At 38.4% G+C, this 23,498-nt stretch overlaps 3 protein-coding genes and 2 pseudogenes across 5 annotated transcripts; 3 read left to right on the plus strand and 2 right to left on the minus strand.

The window, feature by feature from the left end:
* Positions 1–1,740: 1,740 nt before the first annotated feature.
* On the minus strand, positions 1,741–4,387 carry LOC145223513 (uncharacterized; annotated as a pseudogene). The gene is made up of 12 exons (XR_013859485.1): positions 4,170–4,387; positions 3,876–4,105; positions 3,752–3,801; positions 3,542–3,710; positions 3,239–3,376; positions 3,090–3,178; positions 2,830–3,026; positions 2,663–2,775; positions 2,503–2,604; positions 2,139–2,434; positions 1,906–2,082; positions 1,741–1,851 (listed from the first exon to the last, which is right to left on the minus strand). The product of XR_013859485.1 is annotated as an uncharacterized LOC145223513 (transcript).
* A 159-nt stretch (positions 4,388–4,546) lies between these two features.
* LOC145225302 (target of EGR1 protein 1-like) lies at positions 4,547–6,205 on the plus strand. The gene has a single exon (XM_080091992.1). The coding sequence runs from the start codon at positions 4,798–4,800 to the stop codon at positions 6,163–6,165; it is 1,368 nt and encodes a 455-aa protein (XP_079948118.1). The 5' UTR covers positions 4,547–4,797; the 3' UTR covers positions 6,166–6,205.
* A 45-nt stretch (positions 6,206–6,250) lies between these two features.
* Positions 6,251–17,678, plus strand: LOC145225304 (uncharacterized). Of its 2 annotated transcripts, none has more exons than XM_080091994.1 (4): positions 6,251–6,317; positions 14,533–15,323; positions 15,417–15,518; positions 15,574–17,678. In XM_080091994.1, the coding sequence occupies exons 2-3, from the start codon at positions 14,543–14,545 to the stop codon at positions 15,500–15,502; spliced, it is 867 nt and encodes a 288-aa protein (XP_079948120.1). In that variant the 5' UTR covers positions 6,251–6,317; positions 14,533–14,542; the 3' UTR covers positions 15,503–15,518; positions 15,574–17,678. The 2 variants fall into 2 exon arrangements, with proteins under 2 accessions (XP_079948120.1, XP_079948119.1); XM_080091993.1 differs by having other exon boundaries at positions 6,270–6,336.
* On the plus strand, positions 7,146–14,409 carry LOC145225296 (calcium homeostasis modulator protein 6-like). The gene is made up of 10 exons (XM_080091987.1): positions 7,146–7,254; positions 7,713–7,836; positions 8,575–8,699; positions 8,911–9,001; positions 9,087–9,217; positions 9,957–10,066; positions 10,417–10,596; positions 11,005–11,146; positions 12,430–12,583; positions 13,400–14,409. Exons 2-10 carry the CDS (start codon positions 7,812–7,814, stop codon positions 14,053–14,055), a joined length of 1,614 nt encoding a protein of 537 aa, XP_079948113.1. The 5' UTR covers positions 7,146–7,254; positions 7,713–7,811; the 3' UTR covers positions 14,056–14,409.
* LOC145225303 (glutathione synthetase pseudogene) lies at positions 16,456–17,570 on the minus strand (annotated as a pseudogene).
* Positions 17,679–23,498: the final 5,820 nt, after the last annotated feature.

Consider the following 23,498-nt stretch of genomic DNA (forward strand, 5'->3'; position numbering starts at 1 on the left):
ATAGAAGGACCACTGGGCTTCGTCACGCTTGAGTAAGACTGACGCGATCAGAAAAAGTGTCAACAGCGGCAGGCGACAAATAGGCTACTGTACCTGCTTTTTGCAGTGATGTCGGTTTATTTTATAACATTTTTTACCTTGTTAGCAGGAGCTTTACCTTAAAAAGTATGTCGGGCAGTGAAATTACCGAAAAGTTGCTTTTGGAACTGTTTGACATTCCAGATCGACTCGACACAACTCCTGTCAGTGTCATGCAGTCCACATGCGAAAATACCCCTGATTTTGTAAAGCGTATTTTACCTGACAAAGTCAAAGTATCTCCTGCAGGGTATGAAGTTTTTACAAAATGGCTAGGTATGCATGCCAAATGCAACCAAGCAAGCATAATTATTGAAGAGTATCCAAAGTATTGTTGTGAGGCTCATATTTTATTTTTAAAATTGTCACAAATGGAAGCAGCAAAACAACTGTTACACTTAGTTAACGAAATTGTGCGTCATAAAGCAGAAAAGAAATTTCCACACCTACGATATATTATTCAACATTTGTACGATGCCAATGATGCAAATTCATCATTTCTTTGCATGCTTGAAAGAAAAATCGGATGTTTAAAAAGGCCATCAGAACATTTTACATTCTTCACAGACTATTTGTATTTAAATTTTAGCAAGGAATGCAACAAGAAACTTAGCACTATTAATTTTGATTCTGTGATTGTTTATGTATTTTCTGGTTCCCACTTTTTAAGGTTTACAGAAACTTTAAGTGACATGGCCAAATGTGACTATGAGCAAAGTGAAACAATTGTTACCTATATTGTCAAGCTTTTTATAAGGGTACTTGGTCACAGTTTTAGCAAAACAGTTCGAAAACATTTTTAGAAAAGTAAACAAACAATCTTCTGGGTTGCGAGCAAGTTTTGCCACTACATCAAAATAACAAGGGTTGCAATAGCTGTAAATTATTTATTTTTCTTTTGGAGTGGTTCATCACACAATTCTGTCCAGGCATTCTTTTTTCCAAATGTAGTGTTTCCCCCTTTAATTTTTTTTATTATTTTGCGTTGGGTTATGTGCTGCACCCCATATGACACCTGAAATATATCAGGGTTTCTGGCTCGATGTCCAAGTTGTCTCTAAATAAAATTACAAATTGTGTAACCGGTCTTCTGTTATTTATGCAAACAGCAACAAATAAGTTTACAATGTTTCCAAAAAATGCCTCCAACACATCTTGTGAAAAAGTGTGAAGGCACACATATTTGAATTTTTCTAAAAGCCTCTTTGCAAGAAAAATCAGATTTCTTGTTGTAAATACTAATCCTTCCAGTGTTGGACGGGCCATAATTCTTTTCGTCTCACCCTTGTGGTGTTTTTCTATATCATTCTACATAAATAAAACATTGAGGTGATGAACTGAGGACACCAATGGGAATAACATCACAGGGACTAAGAGTTAACATAATCTTCATGCAGAAAGTTAGGTAACTATTATATTGTTTTGTTAATGTTGTCAGAGTACTACATAAATGAAAAGACCTTCCAAGCAATAAGCTCTTCAATAAACACATTTTGTAGCCATAACAATCGAGAGTCTTCTGGATTGCGAATTGGACACTTGACGCCACAATTTACTATGTCGAACCACCTACAAGTGCAAACAAGCCTATTGTAAATAACCTCCATATAACAAATGGATCCAAATGTTATATTGGTTTAACAAGTTGGTACAGTAATGTACTTACTTAGCAAAAAGAAGGATGCAATCAGCAGTTCCAGATGTGTTGGAGTTAGCAAGCAAACACTGCCCTACTCTCCAACTTAATATATCTCGAGCCAAGTTTACCTTCATCTGTATGATAAACTGCTTACTTATGTGGTTATGCAGTCATAGCATATTAATTACCTTTGTACATGAATTCAATTGAATATGAGCCAAGCTTAAGTTAGTTTTTCTGAGCACAGGCATATCCTTGTCGGTATTATACAATTCTACAACATGGGTTCATAAAATATCTTTTCCATTCCTGTTCATGTACTTTGATCCACCAGGTTTTGAAGAAAATAAACTGTTTCTTGCAGTCTGTAAAAAAAGGCAGGCATGAAAAAATATCCAGTTGGAGTATACTTGTTGCTTACTTTTAACAAATGTGAAGGATCCGAACATAAATAAACAGGACGACTTGGACAAATCGGATTAGGTCCATGCAGTGGTTCCAACAAACTTATTTCTTTTTTTCCACTAATCAATTTAAAAAACTGTCGATTTGTAGCCATTCCATCAGCAATAACTGCATGGATCTGCAAACCTCTAGACTCGCATTCCAACAAAATTTTCCAAAATATTAAGGCCAGAGCTGGTGCAGGGGTAACTTTGGTTGGATACCACGCTATAGGCAGTGAAACTTTTCGTTTGACTGTTCTCACAAAAAACACTAAAACAGGATGAGTTTTAAAATCATGTTTAAGAACCTAAAATTTTCATTTCAAAGTAAACACTTGCCCAAAACATGTGTTGCAATATCATTGCTTAAGTCAGCTCCAGAGTAGTCCAGGTCAACAAACCCAACCAGTTTGTTGTCCTTCATGACAAGGTTTTCTTTTACTGCAAAATCATAGATCAGTAAAAATGTTTATTTGGCATACACCAAAATAAAACATACTTTTCATTTCATCCAGTGTGAGAAATCCAACTAACTCAGAGACCGAGGTTGATACCCTTTCTATCTCATCAAGAGACATTTGATTAATTCCAGGCTGAGGCTTTATAAAATTACTACACAAAAGTATAATAAATATTTTGCTGTCCCTTAACAAACTGCAACTTTACCGGTAACGCTTGATGGTTGTTGGGGAAGGCAAAGTCAAAACATCGGAGGCACGTATATGTTCATATGCTGCTGGCGACCGGCAATAAAATTCAATGCACCATCGTACTAAATCTGGATGGTAACGGCGAGCATTAGGTGGCAGTGTTATGTTCAATAACTGTTGCTTTAAAAACATTTCTTTCCAAGGATTGGTGTTCTGCAAAATGCAATTAATTGTTATTATTACTGTTTAATAGGTAACTAGCTTCATATAGTGTACTTGTTTAACTTGTGAGTCATCATCTTCTAGCAAAAGTGATTCACTTTGAATTTCAACGCACTCAGGACATGTTGCATTTTTCTTGCAAGCTAGAATTATAACATATCTTGATACAATCTGAAAATACATACGAAACAATATACACTTACCAATTAATCTACAGTTTGTTGCCCTAAATACATTTTTAATTTTGATTGATCCATTTTCCCATGTAAGAATAGGATGAACTTTTGTGTTCTTAACTTCTTCTTGTACTCCACTACAGGGAGTCAGATTGGAAATTTCATCTACATATTGTTTGTAGAAAAGCAGTTGGTCATAATATACAAAAATAAGTTAGCTACAGATTGCAAACACTTTTTCAAGTAGTAGTGTCTCATCAGTGCAACTGGTGACAACACAGATTTATGTTGTTCAGATTTAAATGACCAAAGCAAAAATTGGAAACTTACCTAATACTTTACTTAGTGCAACTTGTTGGGCATCAGGAAGAGGTACTGATCCCAAATCAACTTTCCACCCATCTACAGACAACTCTGCAATTTTTGCATTTAATGCAAAAACAACCCTAACAGTGTGAAAATTAATTCTGATTAGTACTTTTTTGGGGTAAAAACTTGCCTAAACTTTTACCTTAAATGAGGAACTAGTTGTGCCTCTACATGTAATTCTGACACCAAGTTGTTTCCTTTCTCATAAAATATCCATTTTTCTGAAAATGAATCTGCATTATTAACTACTTTTACTGACATGGCACCTGGCAGACTAACAGCTGGCCTCTCTAACCTTTTAAAAACTCAGGTAGTTGTTTAAAAGACTTCTGTAAGTCAACAATATTCTTGTGTCTTTTTCTGGGCTCTTCTGCAACTCTTGCCACTGGTGGCTTTCTAGGTGGATGGGTAAAACTTGACTTTTTTGGTAAATGTAAACATGGTTTAGCACCCTGGCAAAGAGTCTTGAATTTGCCATGAACAACAATATCTGTTGGCATAAAGTGCAACTCACAAATTGCTGCCCTGTGATGAAAAATACTGACATTGACTGATATTACGATTTTTTTGCATATTCATGGCAATTTACGTTTCTTTTTGTAGCATTTCTTTAATGCAATCACCAGAGGCTGCATCTCTCATGGACAGCACAAACCTTGTAAGCTGCTCTCTGTGGGCTTTTTCTGCTGAGCTTTTGGCAAGAGCCGGTTTTCGGACAGCAAAAATTGAAACTTTGCGTTCGTTCTTAATTTTAGAATTTCTGACGCCTGAAATACAGCCAGGCACACAGCAATGACTAGGCGCCATGATTTATATTTACACTTTTCGAGCGACCAAACAGACAACAGGTACTAAAGTAACGAGAAAACTCGCGGTATCGTGTCAGTCTTACTCATGCGGAACGAGACGCAAGAACAATGAGTGGTCCTTCTATGTTTTTAGAATTCTATGGTCTGACCATAGATTACTTACCAGTAAGTTATCTATGGTCTGACAAGCGCAGTAGTTCCAAAAACTAGTACCAAAAAAAAAATCCGGATCGATTTGGCATAGGAAGGAGTTTCAATCTTTTTCCAGTTGGACAAAAAATATGCTTTGCTGTGCAGCAAATCATGCGTGTTAAACCAATCAAGTGAATCGTTTTAATATACCGCATACATTTTGCACTGTGATGATTTTATCATAAAGTAACGGCAAGTCAAGGTAAATCAATCCTAATGATGGAAAGTTTAGACAACGTAGTTGTGACTGAAGTCACTGACGAAAATATTCAACAGCTATGGGATTCAATCCTGGCCAACATGCAAGAAGCATCTTTTATTGCCATTGATGCCGAAATGAGCGGTCTTGGGGATAAATCAGGCACTATGCATCCTAACATTGACCAGCGATATACTTCCTTATGTTCAGGAGCACGTTCTCATTCTGTAATATCTTTGGGTATGGCTTGTTTTAAAATGTGTACAAACAGCAGTAATAGCAATGATTGTTCTGCAAACATTATCAAATCTTGTGTTGTTGTGTACAATTTCGTTCTTTTATGTGCTGAACCATATACAATTGACCCAACTGCAGTAAAGTTTCTGATAGAACATGGCTTTAACTTTAACAAACAATTTGCAAATGGGCTTCCTTATAAAAAGGGAAATGACAAACCAGATTATGATCCTAAACAGCATTCAATTAGAAGTTTATTTTCAGAGTTGCTTTGCCTAAGAAAACCATTAGTTCTTCATAATGGTTTCACAGATCTAATTTTTCTTTATCAGTCTTTTTATGCGGATTGTCCATCAAAACTCTCTGCATTTATGGCAGATTTATCAGAAATGTTTCCAGCTGGGATATATGACACCAAATACATAACTGAGTTTGTTGATCATGCATCTGCCTCATATTTGTTGTATGTGTTCAAGCTTGCTTGTTTAAAAAATACTGATCAGAAAAAAGGAAATAAGACATCACTAAATGTTGAATTTGTTGAGCATAATAACCATAGTGTGTTGGTTTCCATGAACTGTGATGTAAAACACAAAGCAGAGAAAAGTAATGATGTATGTATGAAGTTCGCTGCTTATGGATGGTGCATCAAGGGTACTGCATGTTCCAAAAGCCACAACACTGATGAAATTATCAAATTTCACATGCAAAAGTCAGGCAACCGCAAAAGAAAGAATCAAGTTGAAAGTGCTTTAAATGAAACTATAAAGAAAAAGAAAGAAGAAAGTGATCTCACTAAATGTGAGTTCCAAAAGAACAATGAAATAGAAAAGAATGATTCAAAAGGACCAAAGACATCAAATTCTTCTCAAGGCCACAGATCTGGTACTGATGCATTCATGACTGGTTACACATTTGCCATGTTGGTTGTTTCTCATGCACAACAAATGCCTGAAGAAACAGCCAACCCAAACAAAATTGGTGTTTATTCAAATGCTATACCTTTTCTACCCCAAGATCTACAAAAATCAATCATAAACAAACTGTACCTAAGTGGTAAAAATATTCCCTTGCAAGTGTGCAAAAGCAGTTTTACAAAAACTTCTAAAAATCATACTGAAAAAATCATTCGAGTGTATTTGAGTTAATAAAATTATTTTTACACTTTGTTTTATTGATATGTTTCAGTGTAAGTGATTTTAATAGTTTCAATAAACATAGTTAAAACTGATCACGTGAAATGAATCTGAAAGGAAACACATTTTGAGGTGCAAAACAAATTTACTGGATAAGTTGGAATGTGAGTAATAAGTTGAAATGTGAGTATTATACATAAACATTTAGATACAAAGAGCATTTGTTTATGACCTGTTGCTAGCTCAAACTTTGTTTTCTACTCTATGTTCTATTGAAAGTTTAACATTTTAGCCTAATAATAATATCTTGTAAGCATAGTATGATTCTTCTGTATGAACAAACTTTTTACTTTTAAAGAATATTCGACCAACTGATAATTGGTTTAATGAAAAACACAATGTAAACATTTTGTGTGTGATGTATTTAAAACAAATGATTTACCAGAAATATACATGGTATAATCGAGAGATGGAAACAATTTTTTGCATTGATTTTTACTGCAATTTGCAAGTAATGATTAAAAAACAGCACCTGCCCACCCCAAGTTTTCTGTGTTTTTTGCATAATATTTGACTAAAAACTTTAAATTTTTTTGTGTAATGCAATAGCTTAATTGCAAATTGTGAGCTTCGTTGTCAAAACATAGGTCATCGTTGAATAGCACTTAGGAAACGGAAAGCAGCTGTTTATCCAAGTGTCATTTACTTAACATGTGTTTACACCGGATTTCAAACATCAAATGTTTGAATCGGCAAAGCAGACTTGTTTGTGCCAACAAGTTTCCACGGTTATTCTCTCACAAAGCGCGATTTCTGACACCATGAAAATGGTTTAAAAACCCTGTTCAAAGTTCAAACATTGCTTTTGATCGTACCTTTTATTTAACAATCGCACCTGGCTGCGTTGGTTAGGAGAACAGAGCCGTGGTGGCCCTTCAAGTATATTCATATCCTCGCTTGATGGCGCACCTGGACTTTTGGCATTCGGTCGCGCCAGTTAAAGCAAATTTCAACTTTCTCCACAACCGCGGCTGCGAATTTAGCGCTAGTCATGCGTGTCGCTCCTTTTGGATGGAATTGTTCACACAGCGCACCGTTCAGGTAAGCACTACACTTTTATTCTTCTCAAGAGACGTTCAGTTTTACTACTGCAGAGGTAGTAATTGTCCCAGAAAGTCTGTTGGAAATTTGACAGCCAGAACTGCTTGTTATAGACTTATAATAATGTCTTCCGTCGTGTTTTGCCTCGGAGCAACGGTGTTTTGTAGTGACCATTGAATGTCGTTCCGACAAATCAAGCGCAGGTTTGAGATTCAATAGGATTTAGATATATATCAACCGCTATACCCATCGGCGGTTAGTTTGAGAAAAAAAGTTTGTCAACCACCTTCTAAATTGAAAGTGTCATAATTAGGCCAGAAAGTTGTTTTTACTCGGTGAAAGATAGCTACAGGTGTTGCAGTATGTAAGGAATATGTAAACGTTCAGCCTGTGATATGTAATTAATATGTACGTTGTGTTAAGAACTTACTTTATAACTTTATACATTTCGTTTTCAGGAGTGAAACAGCAGACATTGGCATTGTTAGGCAGCAGGCCTTTTCGGCGCGAATTGTTTGACGGCCGTTTCATTGCTGTGATTTCAAAACTCTATAAACATGGCGCAGATATTTGCTGCTTTCGGTAAGTCAGCGTGTTCCTTTTGTATGCTAGCGCCCAACAAAGGACAGGCTGTTTCGTTTGTTGTCGCAAGGAGTCCGAGGCTGTTTTTATATTTGTTCTCGTTTTCATTTGTTTTACTTGTTGCGTGTGGAAGCACTGTCTGTTCCACAGAATAGCCTAGTGCTCAGCAACCCATCCATAGGCCGGTACGCCTGTTTAGTAATTATGCACGTTGCCGCGCATAATTATATCTTGATCTAACTCAACTTCCGCAAATTGTCTTGACAAACGATATTACCTCTTAATTTTTATGCTAAGCCAGTTTGTGTCAAAACATAGCCATAGCCCCACAAATTATTTTTGATCTAATATTTTTCTCTTCACAATTGGAATCCCAAATTGGTTAAGGAATCCTAAATTGGTTAAGGCTTTAGTAAGATAACCATGCCGACAAAACAGTTATCCTTGAGGAATGTTGTCATTGTAAATGTATTATTGGCAACAATCCAGCATCAGGTTTTGTATGAACTGAATGCGTAAATGCAAAAAACCTTCAGAAATAGTTCTCGAAACATGTTAACATTAAATTCGACCGATGTGTTTAAAGCACTGCCCCAGGGCCTTTTTAATGCCACGTAGTATCAGGTGAAGCGTTGTCAACCGCCATCTTCCCGCATCAGTGCATAATGAACCTATCATTATGTAGGGCTTTGTAACGCAACGCTACCTTGTCGCTAATCCATCTATCTACCCACATAGGCAAATCGCTCGGAAACAACAAGGGTTCAGTACAGAACTTTGGGATTGTTGGAGTGACCATTGCTTCAGAGGAAATTACAAAGTTTATTTTCTTCTTTTGTCCTTGCGACTACCCCAATAACCAGGTACGTCATAATTTTCTTGTCCCATCCCAGACAGTTACGTCATTCGTACATTAATGTTTTACGACCCATAAATAAGCTTAACCCTATTTTACGACAATGTTTATCTGATATATGCTCATATATAAGCAGCGAAATTAATATAATCTTGTTAAGCTTCGTGTGGGCGACCGTTTACTTTACACGCAATTTCAACACTTACTTGTTTGCTAAGGTTTATGGATCGATATTTATATGGGGGCCAGCGGCTGTACTGTTCATCGTTGGATACCTCGTTAACCGACGCACATGGAGACTTACCACAGGTAAATTGGCCGTAAACCCAATGTTTCATTGTCAATGTGATATTTGCTACATGTCCAATGAAATGTCACTCTAATGTATTTTTAGGTCTCTGTAACCGGACACAAGGAATAGGTAAAGGCGGGAAACGAATATTTCACTTCATATTCATCTTTATGTCGATTGGAGTAAAGGCGCTTATAGCACCTGCTACATGGGTCGTTCTGGCATTTCTCAAGGTTGGTTGCGTCGTGCCATGCCTAAGTTAGTTTGCTAGGCTGTGGTTGACTGCTTCTGGTTGAGACTAGATCCTCGTGCGGTTTCAGCAGCTAACTAGCAGTTCACCCAACACAAGTCTTGTTTAAAGAGGCTTGTTTGCATTTTTCTCCAACGTACACAGTTACAGTCACTGAGATTCAAAATTGTTGCAATATCTTTAAACATTAAAGCTTGACTGTAGATGTGTACAACCTGTTATACTTTCCTAGATTTGCTTACCAAGTAGCAAAGCACCAACAGCTCTGTTTCCAATGTCAATATTACCCGCATGCGATTTTTGCCCGCGTCTATTTACGCCCAATGATTTCTTAGTTACGTACTGAAAAACAAATTTTGTGTTATCTGTCTGTTGTTTAATCATGTCAAGTGGTTTGTGCTGTCCAGAGAGAATCATTTATAAGTCTTAGTTTCTTGAAGTGGAGAACAAGTATTTCACTATTAAATCACAAACGGAGCGTTACCTTGAAACTATAAAAACCTTTGATTGAAACCACATATATACTCGGTTACATAGTACAAAATATATTTAGTCACAAACCCTCGGACTAACTGATTATGTACCCTTGGTTCTAGACATTTATGGCAAAAATATCATAATGAATATCGAATCGTTGGTTTGCTATTTTTTATTTGAGTTATGAACAGCCACAGTCAAATATTGTTAACGCTTTGAGTCAGTTGCCCATTTCTCTTTTTTAGGGTGACTATTACGCTTGTGCACGTTGGCCCAATCCTGACAATCCCACTGAAAGAGCTACATTTAATCTTGCCGCCAGCAACGCCAGTCTGCCACGCCCTTGCATGTTCAAGTAAGTTATATTTGCACAACGCCGCAAAAACGGCATGCCAGTGCAGTAATAAGTATATTATTGGATTAATAAACACTAAAATCGTATAAACTTCCGGAACAATGACAGGCTATGTGCAAGACCTGCAACAAATTGATCTTTTTTGCCAGAAATTAAACCGACAAAAATTTAAGTCCAATTATTTAATTCCATTTGTTACGTTTATTTTATTATGTCCGATTATTTTTGCCAAACTTAAACCACGTTTGCTTCATTGTGACACGGTTGCTTGTGTTCGCCAATTTTCATCTCTATACATCAGCCACGTTGCTTAAATATTAATCATCATAAACGTTGTTCTTGGCCATTAGCCCCAATCCTGTGAGGTTCGATGCATCAGAAGCTGAAGTCATCGCACGGAACCTCAGAGCGGAAAGTCACGTGATCGGTTGGTTCTACCTGTGCATCGGAATGTTTCTGGGCGTCGTCTCCATGTTCATTTTCCGGTGCAAATCCAAGTACTCGTACGAACAGAGCAACTACATTGACCGGTTGGTATATACACCGCATACATTTGTAATCAACAACATTTATAACATAAAAAAGTCTTCGTTAATGTTTGACTGGAAATAATTTATGTGTTTTTGTTGTTTTAAAAATATGATTTGGGATTTTTTTGCTGAACGTTTTGTGTCACAGTTAATGTATCAATAGAGTGACTGTGATATGTATTTTTTCTTGGCGACTGTGACACAAATCAATTTAAATGGGATTAAACCATTAGTGAGCTAAATATTTATCCGAAAGTGAATAAATTAAAATTGCACCTCACAAAGATGGAATCAATTCAAACCTCATTGGTTATAAAATAAGGCAAAAACGTTTACACCAGAAAAAAACATGTTCAATGAAGAAGTTGTTTTTTTCTGATATGGGTCTTTAATGTTGTTAAATTTTAGATACCGACAGAGTGAAATAAAACTGTTTGAGGACGAACTTGAAAGCAAAGCGGAGGAGCAAGCTAAACGAATTGTCGAAGGCTATTTCAAGAAACCACGTGCTAAGGAAGAATGGGATCAGATCGCTGTGATTAACGATAAGGTAAACATAATCAGATAATTGCTGCTGCTTTGTCACCATATGATGAGAATGTGTTTGATATCTAACGTATCTTTTTTTAATCGAGTCAATGCTTGGTTATATGCAAACGGTATGCGGCTTTTCTCTCTTTTGACCAGTTTCACTTACATAGACTATATAGGTCCCGGCGTTATATTGGCGGTTGGTATATGGTCAGTGAGGCGCCGTGACAATGTCCCATTTCGTCGCCCTTGGCATGTGAAATTCCTTTGGTGAAAACGAGGGACTCCAGATTATAAGCCTACGTTTTGGGTTTAACATAGGATTGCTCTTCGACGTTACCTTGTTAGTTTTCAATGCAGCCCCTTTGAGTAACTTAAGTCGGTAATGGCTTGTGTTTCGTTAAACGAGTTCTTGGTTTGTAAGGGTATTATGTTACTGAAATATTTCGTATACCTAAATCCGTTACGCATCACCGCCTCTGCGTGTTGTGTTTGTTTTTCGTCACGGCTTGGTAAGCGACCGTAAAATTGACTGCACTTTCCGTGCTTAAAGTTTAAATTCCGACACTAGAAAGGTTCAGAAATACAACGATACTAACAAGATTTCATTTGTGAGATTCTTAAAATCCTATGTCTCGACTTTTGAATGTCAACGTTCGTCTGTACTACAGTGTTTAAGTATTTGTGTTTGACTTGGTTTTGTCCACTCAAGAGACTTAATGCGCGTCCTTCAAATTACAAATGTTGTTTCCTGAAGTTTGGTTTGTTAAAACCAAATGATTAGTTTCTACGCTGGTTTGATATACATGTCATGTGGTTTCATTCACTTCATTGCTATTTTTTCTATCATTGGGTCAAGCCTAAATCTGTGTGTGATCGACATTAAAAATTGACTGACAATCGATCTGCGACTTAAGAGATTTGATTCATGTCAAAACAAATCGGCGTAGCCCGCAACTTGCGATAAGGCCTCCAGGCAAAGAAGTCGTTTTGTATAGATTTCCTACTTTATAAAGGTTGTAATGCAGTTAATGGTCTTGGCACTTTTACAGCGTTACTACGACGTGATTTTACGTCTAACATCGTGTCACCATTGACAATCCATTTTCTGCTGCTACCGAAGCATTGCTGTTTATTTGTAGACGTTTAATTTCAATATTGAATACCACATACAGTAGAAATCTAAAGAAACTTAACAATGTAATAACCTTTTTGAAAGTATGTTGTAGTGCACGGAAATTACTTTTTAATATCTGAAAGACTTTAAGTTTAAAAAGCTGTTAATTTTAATGTACCTTACAGGTGACAAGGAGCAAACGAGGCAGAGCTATCTACAGTCCCCTCCACAAATTCGTCAATCGTGAACTGAGAGCAGCCGAAGATGCCAGCGCTGACGTTGGATTGGTTTCTGATGCTGCTATGAAAACTAAACGCCCATTTGCGGGAAAGAAGAAGCGTAAGTTTTAAGCGCAGGCAGATGTATCAGATTTTGTAGATGATACAGATTGGGTCAACAGAAGCCAAACCCAATGTTTACAATGGAGGTAGTTTTTCGTTTCACAGCAAGGATCAAAAGACTTATCTCTGCCTGGGCAGTTTTGTAAGCGGAAACATCAAGAAATAAAAACGAACTTCCCATGAATTGATATATTGTTACGTCATAATACAACGTAGCATGTTCGGTACTCAATCAGTCAGACAATGTTCGGTTCTGACCAAACCCACTATTTCGTACCTGGACAACTAACGTATTGGGCTTACATTGGAATGTAGCTTAGTGCCACCAGCTAATATCTAAAAACGAGACAAGTGCCACCTACATCTTACAGCTTCCAGTTGCCGGCAACCAAGACTCTTATGATAACAACCTGTCAATTAAAACATTCCAACTTGAGTGCACACAGCACAAGTCATGAACTATACGCCGTCTTTTTTCGCTTTGTGCATTACAATGTTATGCTTCGTTTAAATGGTAATACCGCACTACAGCATATACCGTCAGCTGCTTTGATTTAACAAATGTGTAACTGTTTTTTTTTTACTTTGTTGTGTTTGAGAACAAACACGAAACACGTACAATAACTGAAATGTCAATCAGACCCTACAAGAAATATAAGTATCTTGGTTTCCTGCAACTTATTTTGGTTGTTTCCTGTGTGAATTTATACATTTTGTTGCCCTGTTTTTATGAAGTACTTTAAACGTTACATATAAACTATAAACATATTTTAGCCTATTTCCGTTTTAACAAACAGCACATTTGTATTTTCAGCTGCAAACAATGCGAGTGGTGGTGGAAACGCACCGACGGTAATTCCAATGGGCCCAATGGGTGGGTCAAAGAAGACCGTGCTAAAAACCCAAAAACCAGTCGAGATGAAAAAGGATACATTCGAGGAGGCCAAGAATCAGCAAACACCTGCTCAAGAAAAAACAGCGCAGCCAAAAGAAGACATCGTACCCGATGTCAAAGTCGTTGATCCATCAAAACCTGCCACATCAGCTTCTCCTGCCGTACAAATTGCCCCACAACCCACCGTAGTCTTCCCTCAACCCACTCAGTCAACCGTTATTGCTCTTGCCATTCCTCCTCCTCCACAGAAACAAGATCTTGTTGCTCCTCCTGTTCATAAACCGCGTGCTCCCACTCCTGTTGAGGAGCCGACTGAAGAGCCAGAAGAGAAACGACCAGCCGTTAGAGAGACTTCTCTTGGAGACTTCGGAGGAACTTACTCGAGAGAAGACTTGCGTGTTCCGGATGATGACGATGAGGACCCTGTGCCGGTGGGAGACAAAGTGATCCTCTTTGAAAAGCTGGATGAGGAAGAAGATGGTGGTGCTGAAGGGATGGAGCAGGTGGATGGAGGACAGGAAAATGAAGTCACGCTGCAGGCTGACGATGAAGAACCTCTTCTTTCGGAAGACTGAAGAATATATTTTCTGGAATTACTCCCATTGCACGTTTGACATGTTGTTAAGGAACTGAAGAGAATGCTGTGCATTGGTTTTGCGATAATAGTGGAAGGAAATTGTAATATCGTTGATTTCGTGTATAACTATACCATGTTGCTTGGAATTTTATAGATTGTGCTGCCCGTTTTGATTGCAACCTAACATGTTAACTGTATAAAGTACATTTACCATGTTATTTTATTTCTAAACCGCTGTATGTGAGTAGGCGTGTGTTTACTAACAATGTACATGTTAAACCGATGAATGGACATCCTATATTGCATGTTTATTGCTGCACAATGTACTCGAATAAAGTGATTTCTATCTCTGTTTGTTTTTTATCTTCTATACGTACAAAACGTACCACTATAGGCATTGTGCTTTAACTTAAGAATCTTGCATACGCGCTCCGGTTGTGCAAACTACATTTTTTAAATGATGTTTGTGTTTCAGATCGTATTAAATGGACGCACTCAACATAGATTGCAGCGACATAAGCGATGAAAGCGACGATGTGGAGACGGCATCTCAGGTTTGGCATCGACTGTTTGCCGAAGAATTAGAGCTTAAGCCTCTTCCGAACGCTGAAGTCAGCCCCGTTCAAATAGTGAACAAACCTAAACGAAACTCCAGACGCCGAAAACCCGCTTATGATATTTTTCCATTTTCAAGTGAAAGTGAGCTATCCCAGACCGACACGTCAGCAGATCGTGCTAAAAGTGCCAAGCCAAAAAGGGTGACTCGGCACAAACCGCAAAAACGACGCAAGAACCCTCCGGTTCAGCTATCGGCGGCCGATGATAATGCAGAAATAGAAATTGAAAACGATAGCCCACCTGAGTTTAAACCCAGGACATCAAGAAAAGCAAAAGTGACTAAACATGCTACACCTAAAGCGTTTCGACGCTCAGCCAGATTACGCGGAACCGGAATCGTTTTTGCAGATTCTTCGCAAAGTTTGGAGTCTGATACAATGCCGGAGAAAATAAAACCGTCAACAAATGAATTAAAAGATGGTGAGAGTACTGGGTCAGAGACGTTGTTGGATACTCCGCCGTTTGCCTCTGATGATAGTTTATTGCTGACTCCGACTGTAAGTTCCCCGCCAGTTGAGAATCCCGCTGGTATTGAAGCAAAAAGTTGTGTTGAACCCACCACTGAGTTGGACGACTTGTTTTTCTCGGCAAGCAAAACTCCTATAAAGAAAGCACCACCGCGAAAGTCGAAGAGACTGCTGAAAACAAGTAATGTTTGGATGGTTTGATTTTTGTAACTAGTGTCAAGTTCACTTGCTGACATTGCTTCTAATCTTGTTTAAAAACATTTGTTTTATTCAGAGGAGGAAGCAGATTGTGCGGAAAACCACAGCCAGGCGAGTGGCGAAAGTACTTTGTTGACTGACGACTCACTTTGGGGCCACTAACCACAAATATTTGATGGTAAGATTTTGTGTCAGAAAACCTGTTCACGTTTCTAACTCCATCGTGTTTACAGGTTTCTATACCCCGTTGATCATGCAGTGACCCATTGACGTTGTGCTATACAATGTTACTTCACATTTAGATGATAAATTTGTTGTGTGTAGAGCTTTTTCAAATTGTACGCGCAAACTTGGAAGTGTACTCTAAGGAAACTTATACTCATACAATTATTCAAAGAAAATACTCCAAGAAGATAAAGTTGCTAATTTGATGCAAATTCTGCACAGAATATACATTTAACATGTAAATAATAAGTTAGAGCACGTATATTGTGTAGAATTTATCCTATTATTTTGACCAGTTTGGTTTTATTTTGACACATTTAGGCGAGCTTTCAACAATGGTTGATTATTCTTGGTCATTGATACGCACATATATTTACGTTGTTTGATATGTAGGACTGGGTTACTTGCTATTTGTTAAAACTGTAGGCTACTGTTATTATTATACGCGTAGGATAATATGTGCAAAAAACGAACCTTCGGGCCGTGACAGAAATGTACCAGCTAGAATTTGTATCCGCTAGCTGGCAGTATTGGATTAATTGAGGTTCGTGGAAAAAATTTACAAAAGCCCAAGCCTTGTGGGAATTTTCACTTTTTAAGTATGGTTAACAATGGTTAGGTTGTCGGTTGTTAACTATTCCAGCTGCTCATAATGTTTCAATAAGTCGAAATTAGTTAAATGCAGTTAGCTGGTATTCAAAAAAATACCTTCAAGCAATACCAAGTTCTTCCACAAATTTTCCTTTTCACATTATTTAATTCCCCCTTTTGACTCAGTGTCACTTTTGACTACCGTCAAAATTAAAAAAAAACGAATACCGCCTTTTTTGGTCACAAGTCGTTTTACAGCAAAAATAGTAGACTACTGCAAGTGTTAAAATAGGGCACATCTAGACAAGCAGCGGGGAGTCCAACATTGCAACTCCTGTCGCAACGCCGCCATCATTCTGGTCCTTGGGTTTCGAACGGAGCAAATGTCCAGCAGCGTAATTCTCCAACATCTTGTCGCCGCAGGCAAGGTAGACTCCGTATATTCCTAATTCCGAAACAACTTCTTCCTTTGTGGCGGTTCCACCACATATTGCATAGTTCGGAGTCGGTTTTGGATTGATAAGGTCCATGAGGATGTAGGCACTACGTCGGCTGTCGTTTCCTATTTCTCTCAACAGTTTTGCAATATCTTCGCCATAAATGTTGTTTCCTCCCCCTTCGCGTTGTGGTTTCAAAACATATTTTTGTGGATTTTCAATTGCCATCTTGACCACGGAATCGCCTTCCTCATTCATTTCCAAAGAGTAAAGACCTGAAAATGTTCGCCTAATATTAGCGGCAGCAGTTTCACCCACAAATTGTTCCACTACTTCTTTCCTCGCAAAAATCTCCTGCATTTTCTTTGATCCAAACAATTGTTGTCCAACTGATGGACATTTTATTGCACGGCTAAATTCCATGTCTTTGCGTATTTTCCAAATCTCTTCAGAAGCATAATGATGTGGTTGTAAAGCAGCTCGAAAATATAAAAGCCCCACTTCTTCTCCATCTATGGAAAATGTTCCATCATTTGACAGTTGAGTTCTTCCAGGAAGGCTGCTAAACTTTACCCCCTTGATTTTAATTTCAGGATTGATGTTGTTTATAGCATATTCAAATGCACGTTGGTCATAGGTATTGGTTTCAAAATCGCCCAGTAGAAAAATCATTGCAGCATTTGGATTTCCATAAAGTTTCCAAGCTTTCACAAAACCTTCAGCAACTTTTTGGTTTTCTGGATTTTGAGGCAATTGCAAAACCAGATCTGGGAGGTTGGCTTTCCCCAACACTCTTTTGTGAATGTCACACATTTTCTGTGTGCCGATGCCACCAAAGCTCACTGACATTGTATTGATCTCGATTTGTTTTGGTGGGGCTGTTCCACTGATTGGATCAAAGTCAAACATGTAGTCTGACCTTACATAGGCCAGTTCAGGGGGCATTGACCTTTCACTTGCAATTACTTCTTCAAAAATGTGAACGTATATTTTGAATCCGAACACTACCCGTAGGCCTAATATATTACTGGACGAATCACTATTTTGTGTCACAATTTTTAGCTAAATACAAACTTGCTTACGGGTTTTTGTGTGGCATAAGTGCAATACCTTATGACAGACAGTATCTAAACCTGTCGATGACATGTGGCCGTTAACATTTACTGGTCGAAAAAACAATTGCTAGTGGGAGCAAAAGAGTAGACTCAAATGCGATTGCTATGTTGCAGTAAATGTCAACTTAAAAATGTCACAAATTGACAAATATAAAAAAGGATTCAAAGTGACATTGTAAACTATACTGATACAATGCCATAAACTTACAAACTAACTCACTTAGCCTACACGTATTCTCGCATTTGGTCATAACAAAAAGGATCCTATGAGATTGCAACACTGTGTACCCACACCGATTGATTAACGGTATGGGTGTTGAAACAATGTTGACCGCTATCTTTCAACATTGACAAACTTGTGTCTTGTACCTGGCACAGGGGATACCTGGATGTAGTGTATCTAGAATAAACACTCTAAGCATTTGCTCAAGGTGATTACTGGGGATTCGCATGCAGAGCGATAACACAGGAGGCAGTTGAGACTTTGCTCAAGTGCCGTTGCGGTATAATTATTGCGCAAATTACCACCACAGACTTGGCCTGTGGTAGATGGGTAGATAAGTTCGACTTTAAACCAAGGTTAATAGACTTCTTGTGTGAAAAGCTAACAGATTAATAAGTGTTCGTCAAAAGTATGTAAAAGTCTCACTAGGAGCAATGTATTTATTATTGAGGTTTACGCGATAGGTTGAATCAAATTATTTACTGTTTTTAAAACGTTACAATCTTTTAAAGATATGTATGCGCATGTCTTTTGATTTAATTCAGTTTGGTTGCAATGAAACTGGTGCCCGATCCTCAAAAAAAAAAACATAACGCGGCAACTAAAGTTACAACCAATAAGCAGAGGAAAGGCTTGTCACTTTTCGACTCGTCTTGGAAAGTAGTGAATGGCTTAATTTTAGGAAGTTAGACTTCCTTCATTCAGATTCAACAAGCCCCAGGAATAAATAACTTAGTAGATAATCGGAAACAAAGTCGATTAGACAGTTTCTCGTCGGTTAAAGTTGTTCGAAGACTCTGCAATTGACGAAAAAGCAACTGTCTGGGCGCGTACTTACGGAGTGAGAACTGGGAAGGCAAGATTACAGCAGGTTCTGTTCCGTTCGAGCGAGTTTTTGTAAACGCAAACAGCATGTGTTAAACTAACAATTAAAACGTAACAAACGTTTTACTTGGAATGTGTCTTTGGTACTGATTGTGGTTAAAAAAGATGGGCAATTGTTAATGGTAGATTGCTGTGACCTGTGAGTATGGTGTTGTTAAGGTCGTCAGTTTTTTTTTGATATATTTTTCATAACAACGAATATAAAGTCGCAATAAAAATAGTTTTGACCTAATCGCCGGGTAAGTTGTCACCGCAAAATGGCTTCCCCTCAATTTTTTGGGCATTTATTTGCACGGTGGTTGAGGTTCATAACTTATAAGCTCACTCCATAAAAACCTAATTTCGTCCTAGGCCTTTGTAATTGTGCAGTTACATTTTACCTTAAAAATTGCTAGTATTAAAGACATCTATACTATTTTACATGCCACCCCATTAAGTGTTAATACAAGTCAAGTCCAGGTAATAGTATTTTATGATGCTTTGTTGTAAAAGTTATTTTATTTTCATTGTTATAATTTGTTCAACAATAAATTTACGTTTGCCTATATTTACCCAGGAGTAGAGTTTATTAGCTTTTGGTTTACATTTGTCTGTTTTGGTTTCGTTACATGTAAACTACACTCTTCGCACTGTTCGTCGTGTGCAAATATTTTGAGGTCTTCGGAGCAAAAAGGTATGAACTTTAATACATATTGCAAACACATTAAATTACACGCGTCATCTTACTGTTTTATTAGCCTTCACAGTTTGTGTATGGTTGTTCAAATTGTGAAAGAAAGCTTTTGGCTTACCATGTTTGTTGAGAATTGAATTTAAGTTGTTAAGGGGCAATTTAATAGCTACTTCTCTACTTACGGTCAACTGTTTCATCAATCTGTTCATTAATTAATGATGGTTAAAGTGCTATTCGCCAAACGGCCTTTCGATTGGTTAGTCACATATCTGTGTAGCGCATGGTACAGCCAAGCTCGTCCGTGCTCGATTGTCACTTTGTCGCAATCAATTGCTCATCATTCGTCACCTAATCGCCTTAATTTCTTGTATAGGTATGTATGTTGTTTTCTTCCTGTGCCCTTTGAAGGTGCCTTACCCTGACCACGCCAGGTATTACAATGTTGTACAACGTATCATCCTATGCACAATAGCGCGGGGCCTGATGTCATGTCTTTGAAAGTTCAAATCCGGAACTGAATAGTTGCTATTGAGCTATTCTGGTCACACGCCGACGTCACGTGTTTTTGGCGTGTTGTCTTCCCATTCGTGGCCTGTAACAAAATATCGCGCTTCATTATTCGCCCTAAACGAGTAACATCTTCGCCGCCGTCAACACGCGCGCCTCTTCGCAAACAGCCCGGCGACGGACAATTGGAAAATGGCGGGCGGAATTGATAGAGGGGTTAGCGCAAGCCTGGAATAGCAACAGATGATGAACGACCTGCTTTGAACCGGGGTACGCAGACACGTAATACAATACAGATAGTTGTGTGAAAAGCCTTTGGATTGCCAGGTGATGTTGTCTTCCATGACAAAGATTCGTCGCCGATATTAAGAAAGCGAAACGACCTTTGGTTTGGTAAGAAAACTTGTTTTTCGTCTTTTGTGCAATGTGAAACATCTTGCCCGTGCTGTGTAAAAGAATTAACAACGTGTTTCAATGTTTAACATTAAGCAGAATAACGGAATTATCTTCCATGATGAATGTAAAAATCGTGTGTCAATAACTAGTACATTTGTAGGGTGATAGTTTGATTTCCAACTTTTTGGTTTCTTTTCAGCGTTTTAACAAAGATTTTTGCACTGGCCTATAAATTCCAAATATTCTGTAAACGTGGACACCGTCCGATTTAGGAATTGTTACTTGAAGGCAAACATAGTTTGCAGCTAATATTCACATCGCCCCCGACTGAAACGGTTACACGATTTTACAACTGTTTGCAAAGTGTCGCGTTCTTGGCAAACTCAACCGTGATCATTGGCAAATAACCTTCTGATCTTGAAGTCTACAAAACAGAAAACAGATTGATATCTGACACAGCCCAAAACGTGCACATAACGTGCATAAAAGAAAACACGGGCGAAGTTAATATCATGAGAAATTATTTAGTGAATATATAAAAAAATAATGTTAATTAAATGACAACGGAGTAAAAACACAGTGGCACTGATCTCGCTCTGAATTGTTTATTAAAGGCGCCATTGATGTCACTGCAAACAGTAACCATGATAATTCACTTTTTTCAGTTATGTGAAACAATTTCTTCACGCATTATTAAACAATTTCCGGAAGGCCAATCAGTGCATTTGTATTGTTTGCTTGGTTTAGTATTCTCTGGTAGTGATATGGTATAAAACCGCGATTTTGTTTCAAATATATACTTTTTAGATGTTTAATTTCGCCTCCAAACTTTGAGACGTTTTGCAACTAATTGACGAACTATGTTTGTTTCTTTGCTGAATAAAGGAAATATACTTGATAATAGTCTGGTGAAACAAAAAACGCTACAACCGAATACCTGCAACTCGTTTAGGTTAGAAGCTGTTAGCATCAGCATCAGTACGCACATTCCCGAGTGTCGGGCAAGTGTTTGCTCCAAGCGGGGAGTCAAGTTTGCTTTAGTCGCGCTATCACTTCGCCGTGTCGTGTTGTTTGGCTTGCCATCTCTGGCAATAGGAAGGTGTCCTCGGGACAAACATTTGTTTGGTCGAAGGTCGTCGCCGTTATCTCTTTGCCCATTCGGCGCGCAGCGCTTGCTTGCACCGAGCAACTAATTATCGAAGTTGAACACACAAATTTAACCTCATCTTGTCTGGCATTGACGTCACGTTTTATTGCGTACAATAAATCGGCTGAAAAAGTCGACAAGCGCTTCTTTTAAGTACCCTGTGGCACGACACTTTGCAGATATTTTGCCACGCCCGAGATTTCTCGCAAACGGAACTTTAAAAAACGCTTTTGGCGCAAGAGAGCGATCGGATGCATTGCATCACACTTGTTGAGTTACATTTTGCTGTCTATTTTTAGGTACATGTTTTATTTACTTCCGACCTATTTAAAAGTTTTTTTTACAAATCCACAATTTGCAGCCACTGCTGGTAATGGTTCTTCAGGTATGAATACATAATGCATAGATAAATGTGGCAAAAAAGAAGAACCCTTTTTTATTTTATTTTATCAGTTATAACAGGACAAATGACCCACTTATTGCTTGCATTTGAATACGTTTCTAATACGTGTATGGTGGTATTCGTATTCATTATTTTCGCCGTAATTATAAATATTTTTAAACCAATTTGGCCCCAGCAATCCTTTTTCAATTGGGTCCCAATGCATTTGTCATTTTTACTTTAAAGAAAGAGAATGCGACACGGCGACAGAAATACCTGAATTGCAATGAATGTTAATGTGAATTGTCCCATACTCCGTCACAAGCCAGTGGATGTCTCCTTCCAGATGTCAAAGCAATAAAGATAAGAATAGGTTGGCACTCAAGTCTTTGGAAGTTTTACTGCCTTAATGATCAATTTCCTATCGCGTCCGGGATGAGTTTGTCCCATATTTCGCACGATTTGAAACAATTTATCAAATCGCATCGCGGACAATCGACTTCAACGTGCAAACCGCTTCAAACCCTCCGCTGTCACGAGGAAAGCAAAACGGTTGCGCTTCTCCCCAAACTTTGCATTGACTTTAAATTCTAAGCTTTGTGCCCGGTCAAAGGCTTGGATGATGTACTTTGACTCGTCGAATAGCGGAGTGTTTGCGTTTGTCAGGCCCCCAGGTGCGCGCATGCGGCCTTGGCCTGATTAATGTTGAGGACCTCTTCAAAGATGTACAAGACTATGTGCCTTCAGTAATCCACAATAGAACGTGGCATGCGCCGGAGCCTAGTGTTGTTGAGTGTTCAATTTGAACGATATCGTCGTCCAAACAGAGGCGTGCGTGGATTTATCAAACATCGCGCCGACAGAGTAGATATTCGAACGTGACAATGGAGCGATATTAGATCGTTGCCTACTGAAATTTGATTGTTGCTTCTGTGTATAAAGTGACAAATGTCCCCTAGTTTTCTAGCCTTGCTAATATTTACAGTTCCAACGAACACAGGCCGTCTCATTGCCATCGGTGGTTGTGCTATGAACTGAATGCATAGCGTCGTTTCGTCAGCTATAATGGCGGTTAGGGCGTTGGCTGCGGGAGCAAGTTCATGCGTTGTCTTCCAGCGAACGTTTAAAGTCGGAGACAAAGAAGCGTTCGTGACTTTGTCGCAAAGCAAGCACTGCCTGCGTGCGAAGCGCTTACGACGCCTCACATCGACATCACCACAAACAAACCAAAGCACGAGTTTTTACGACTCTGCTTTGTCGCTCTCCCATCGCCGATCCAATGCATTTGTACGCAGAAGCAAACATATCACGATGAGATGAAGTGCGCCTTCCACGAAGAACAAACATGATCAAGTTCTCGGATTAATAAAAATCCACAGATCAATCAAATGGTGGCGTTGGTGTGTTACCTCCACCCTTGCCTTGCTTTTTGTATTTACGCATTTACTTTCATATGTGGGAGTGCTTGATTGAACGCTAAACAGCTTTGCTTCTGATCTTCTTTGATGGTTTGCTGACCGACCAACGGAAAAGTTGGACAATGAGGTTTGAAATCTTTTGTGTTGTTCATAGACTTT

This window comes from Phallusia mammillata, chromosome 4 (genome assembly GCF_965637545.1).
Source record: "Phallusia mammillata chromosome 4, kaPhaMamm4.hap1.1, whole genome shotgun sequence".
NCBI lineage: Eukaryota > Metazoa > Chordata > Ascidiacea > Phlebobranchia > Ascidiidae > Phallusia > Phallusia mammillata.

Bases quoted from the DNA above. Each gene is read 5' to 3' on its own strand.
- LOC145225302 (XM_080091992.1), top strand. From the start codon at position 4,798: ATGATGGAAAGTTTAGACAACGTAGTTGTGACTGAAGTCACTGACGAA.
- LOC145225296 (XM_080091987.1), top strand. From the start codon at position 7,812: ATGGCGCAGATATTTGCTGCTTTCG. The intron at 7,837-8,574 runs GTAAGTCAGCGT...CTACCCACATAG, and splicing joins GCAGATATTTGCTGCTTTCG to GCAAATCGCTCGGAAACAAC. The intron at 11,147-12,429 runs GTAAACATAATC...TGTACCTTACAG, and splicing joins TCGCTGTGATTAACGATAAG to GTGACAAGGAGCAAACGAGG.
- LOC145225304 (XM_080091994.1), top strand. From the start codon at position 14,543: ATGGACGCACTCAACATAGATTGCAGCGACATAAGCGATGAAAGCGAC. The intron at 15,324-15,416 runs GTAATGTTTGGA...TGTTTTATTCAG, and splicing joins GAAGAGACTGCTGAAAACAA to AGGAGGAAGCAGATTGTGCG.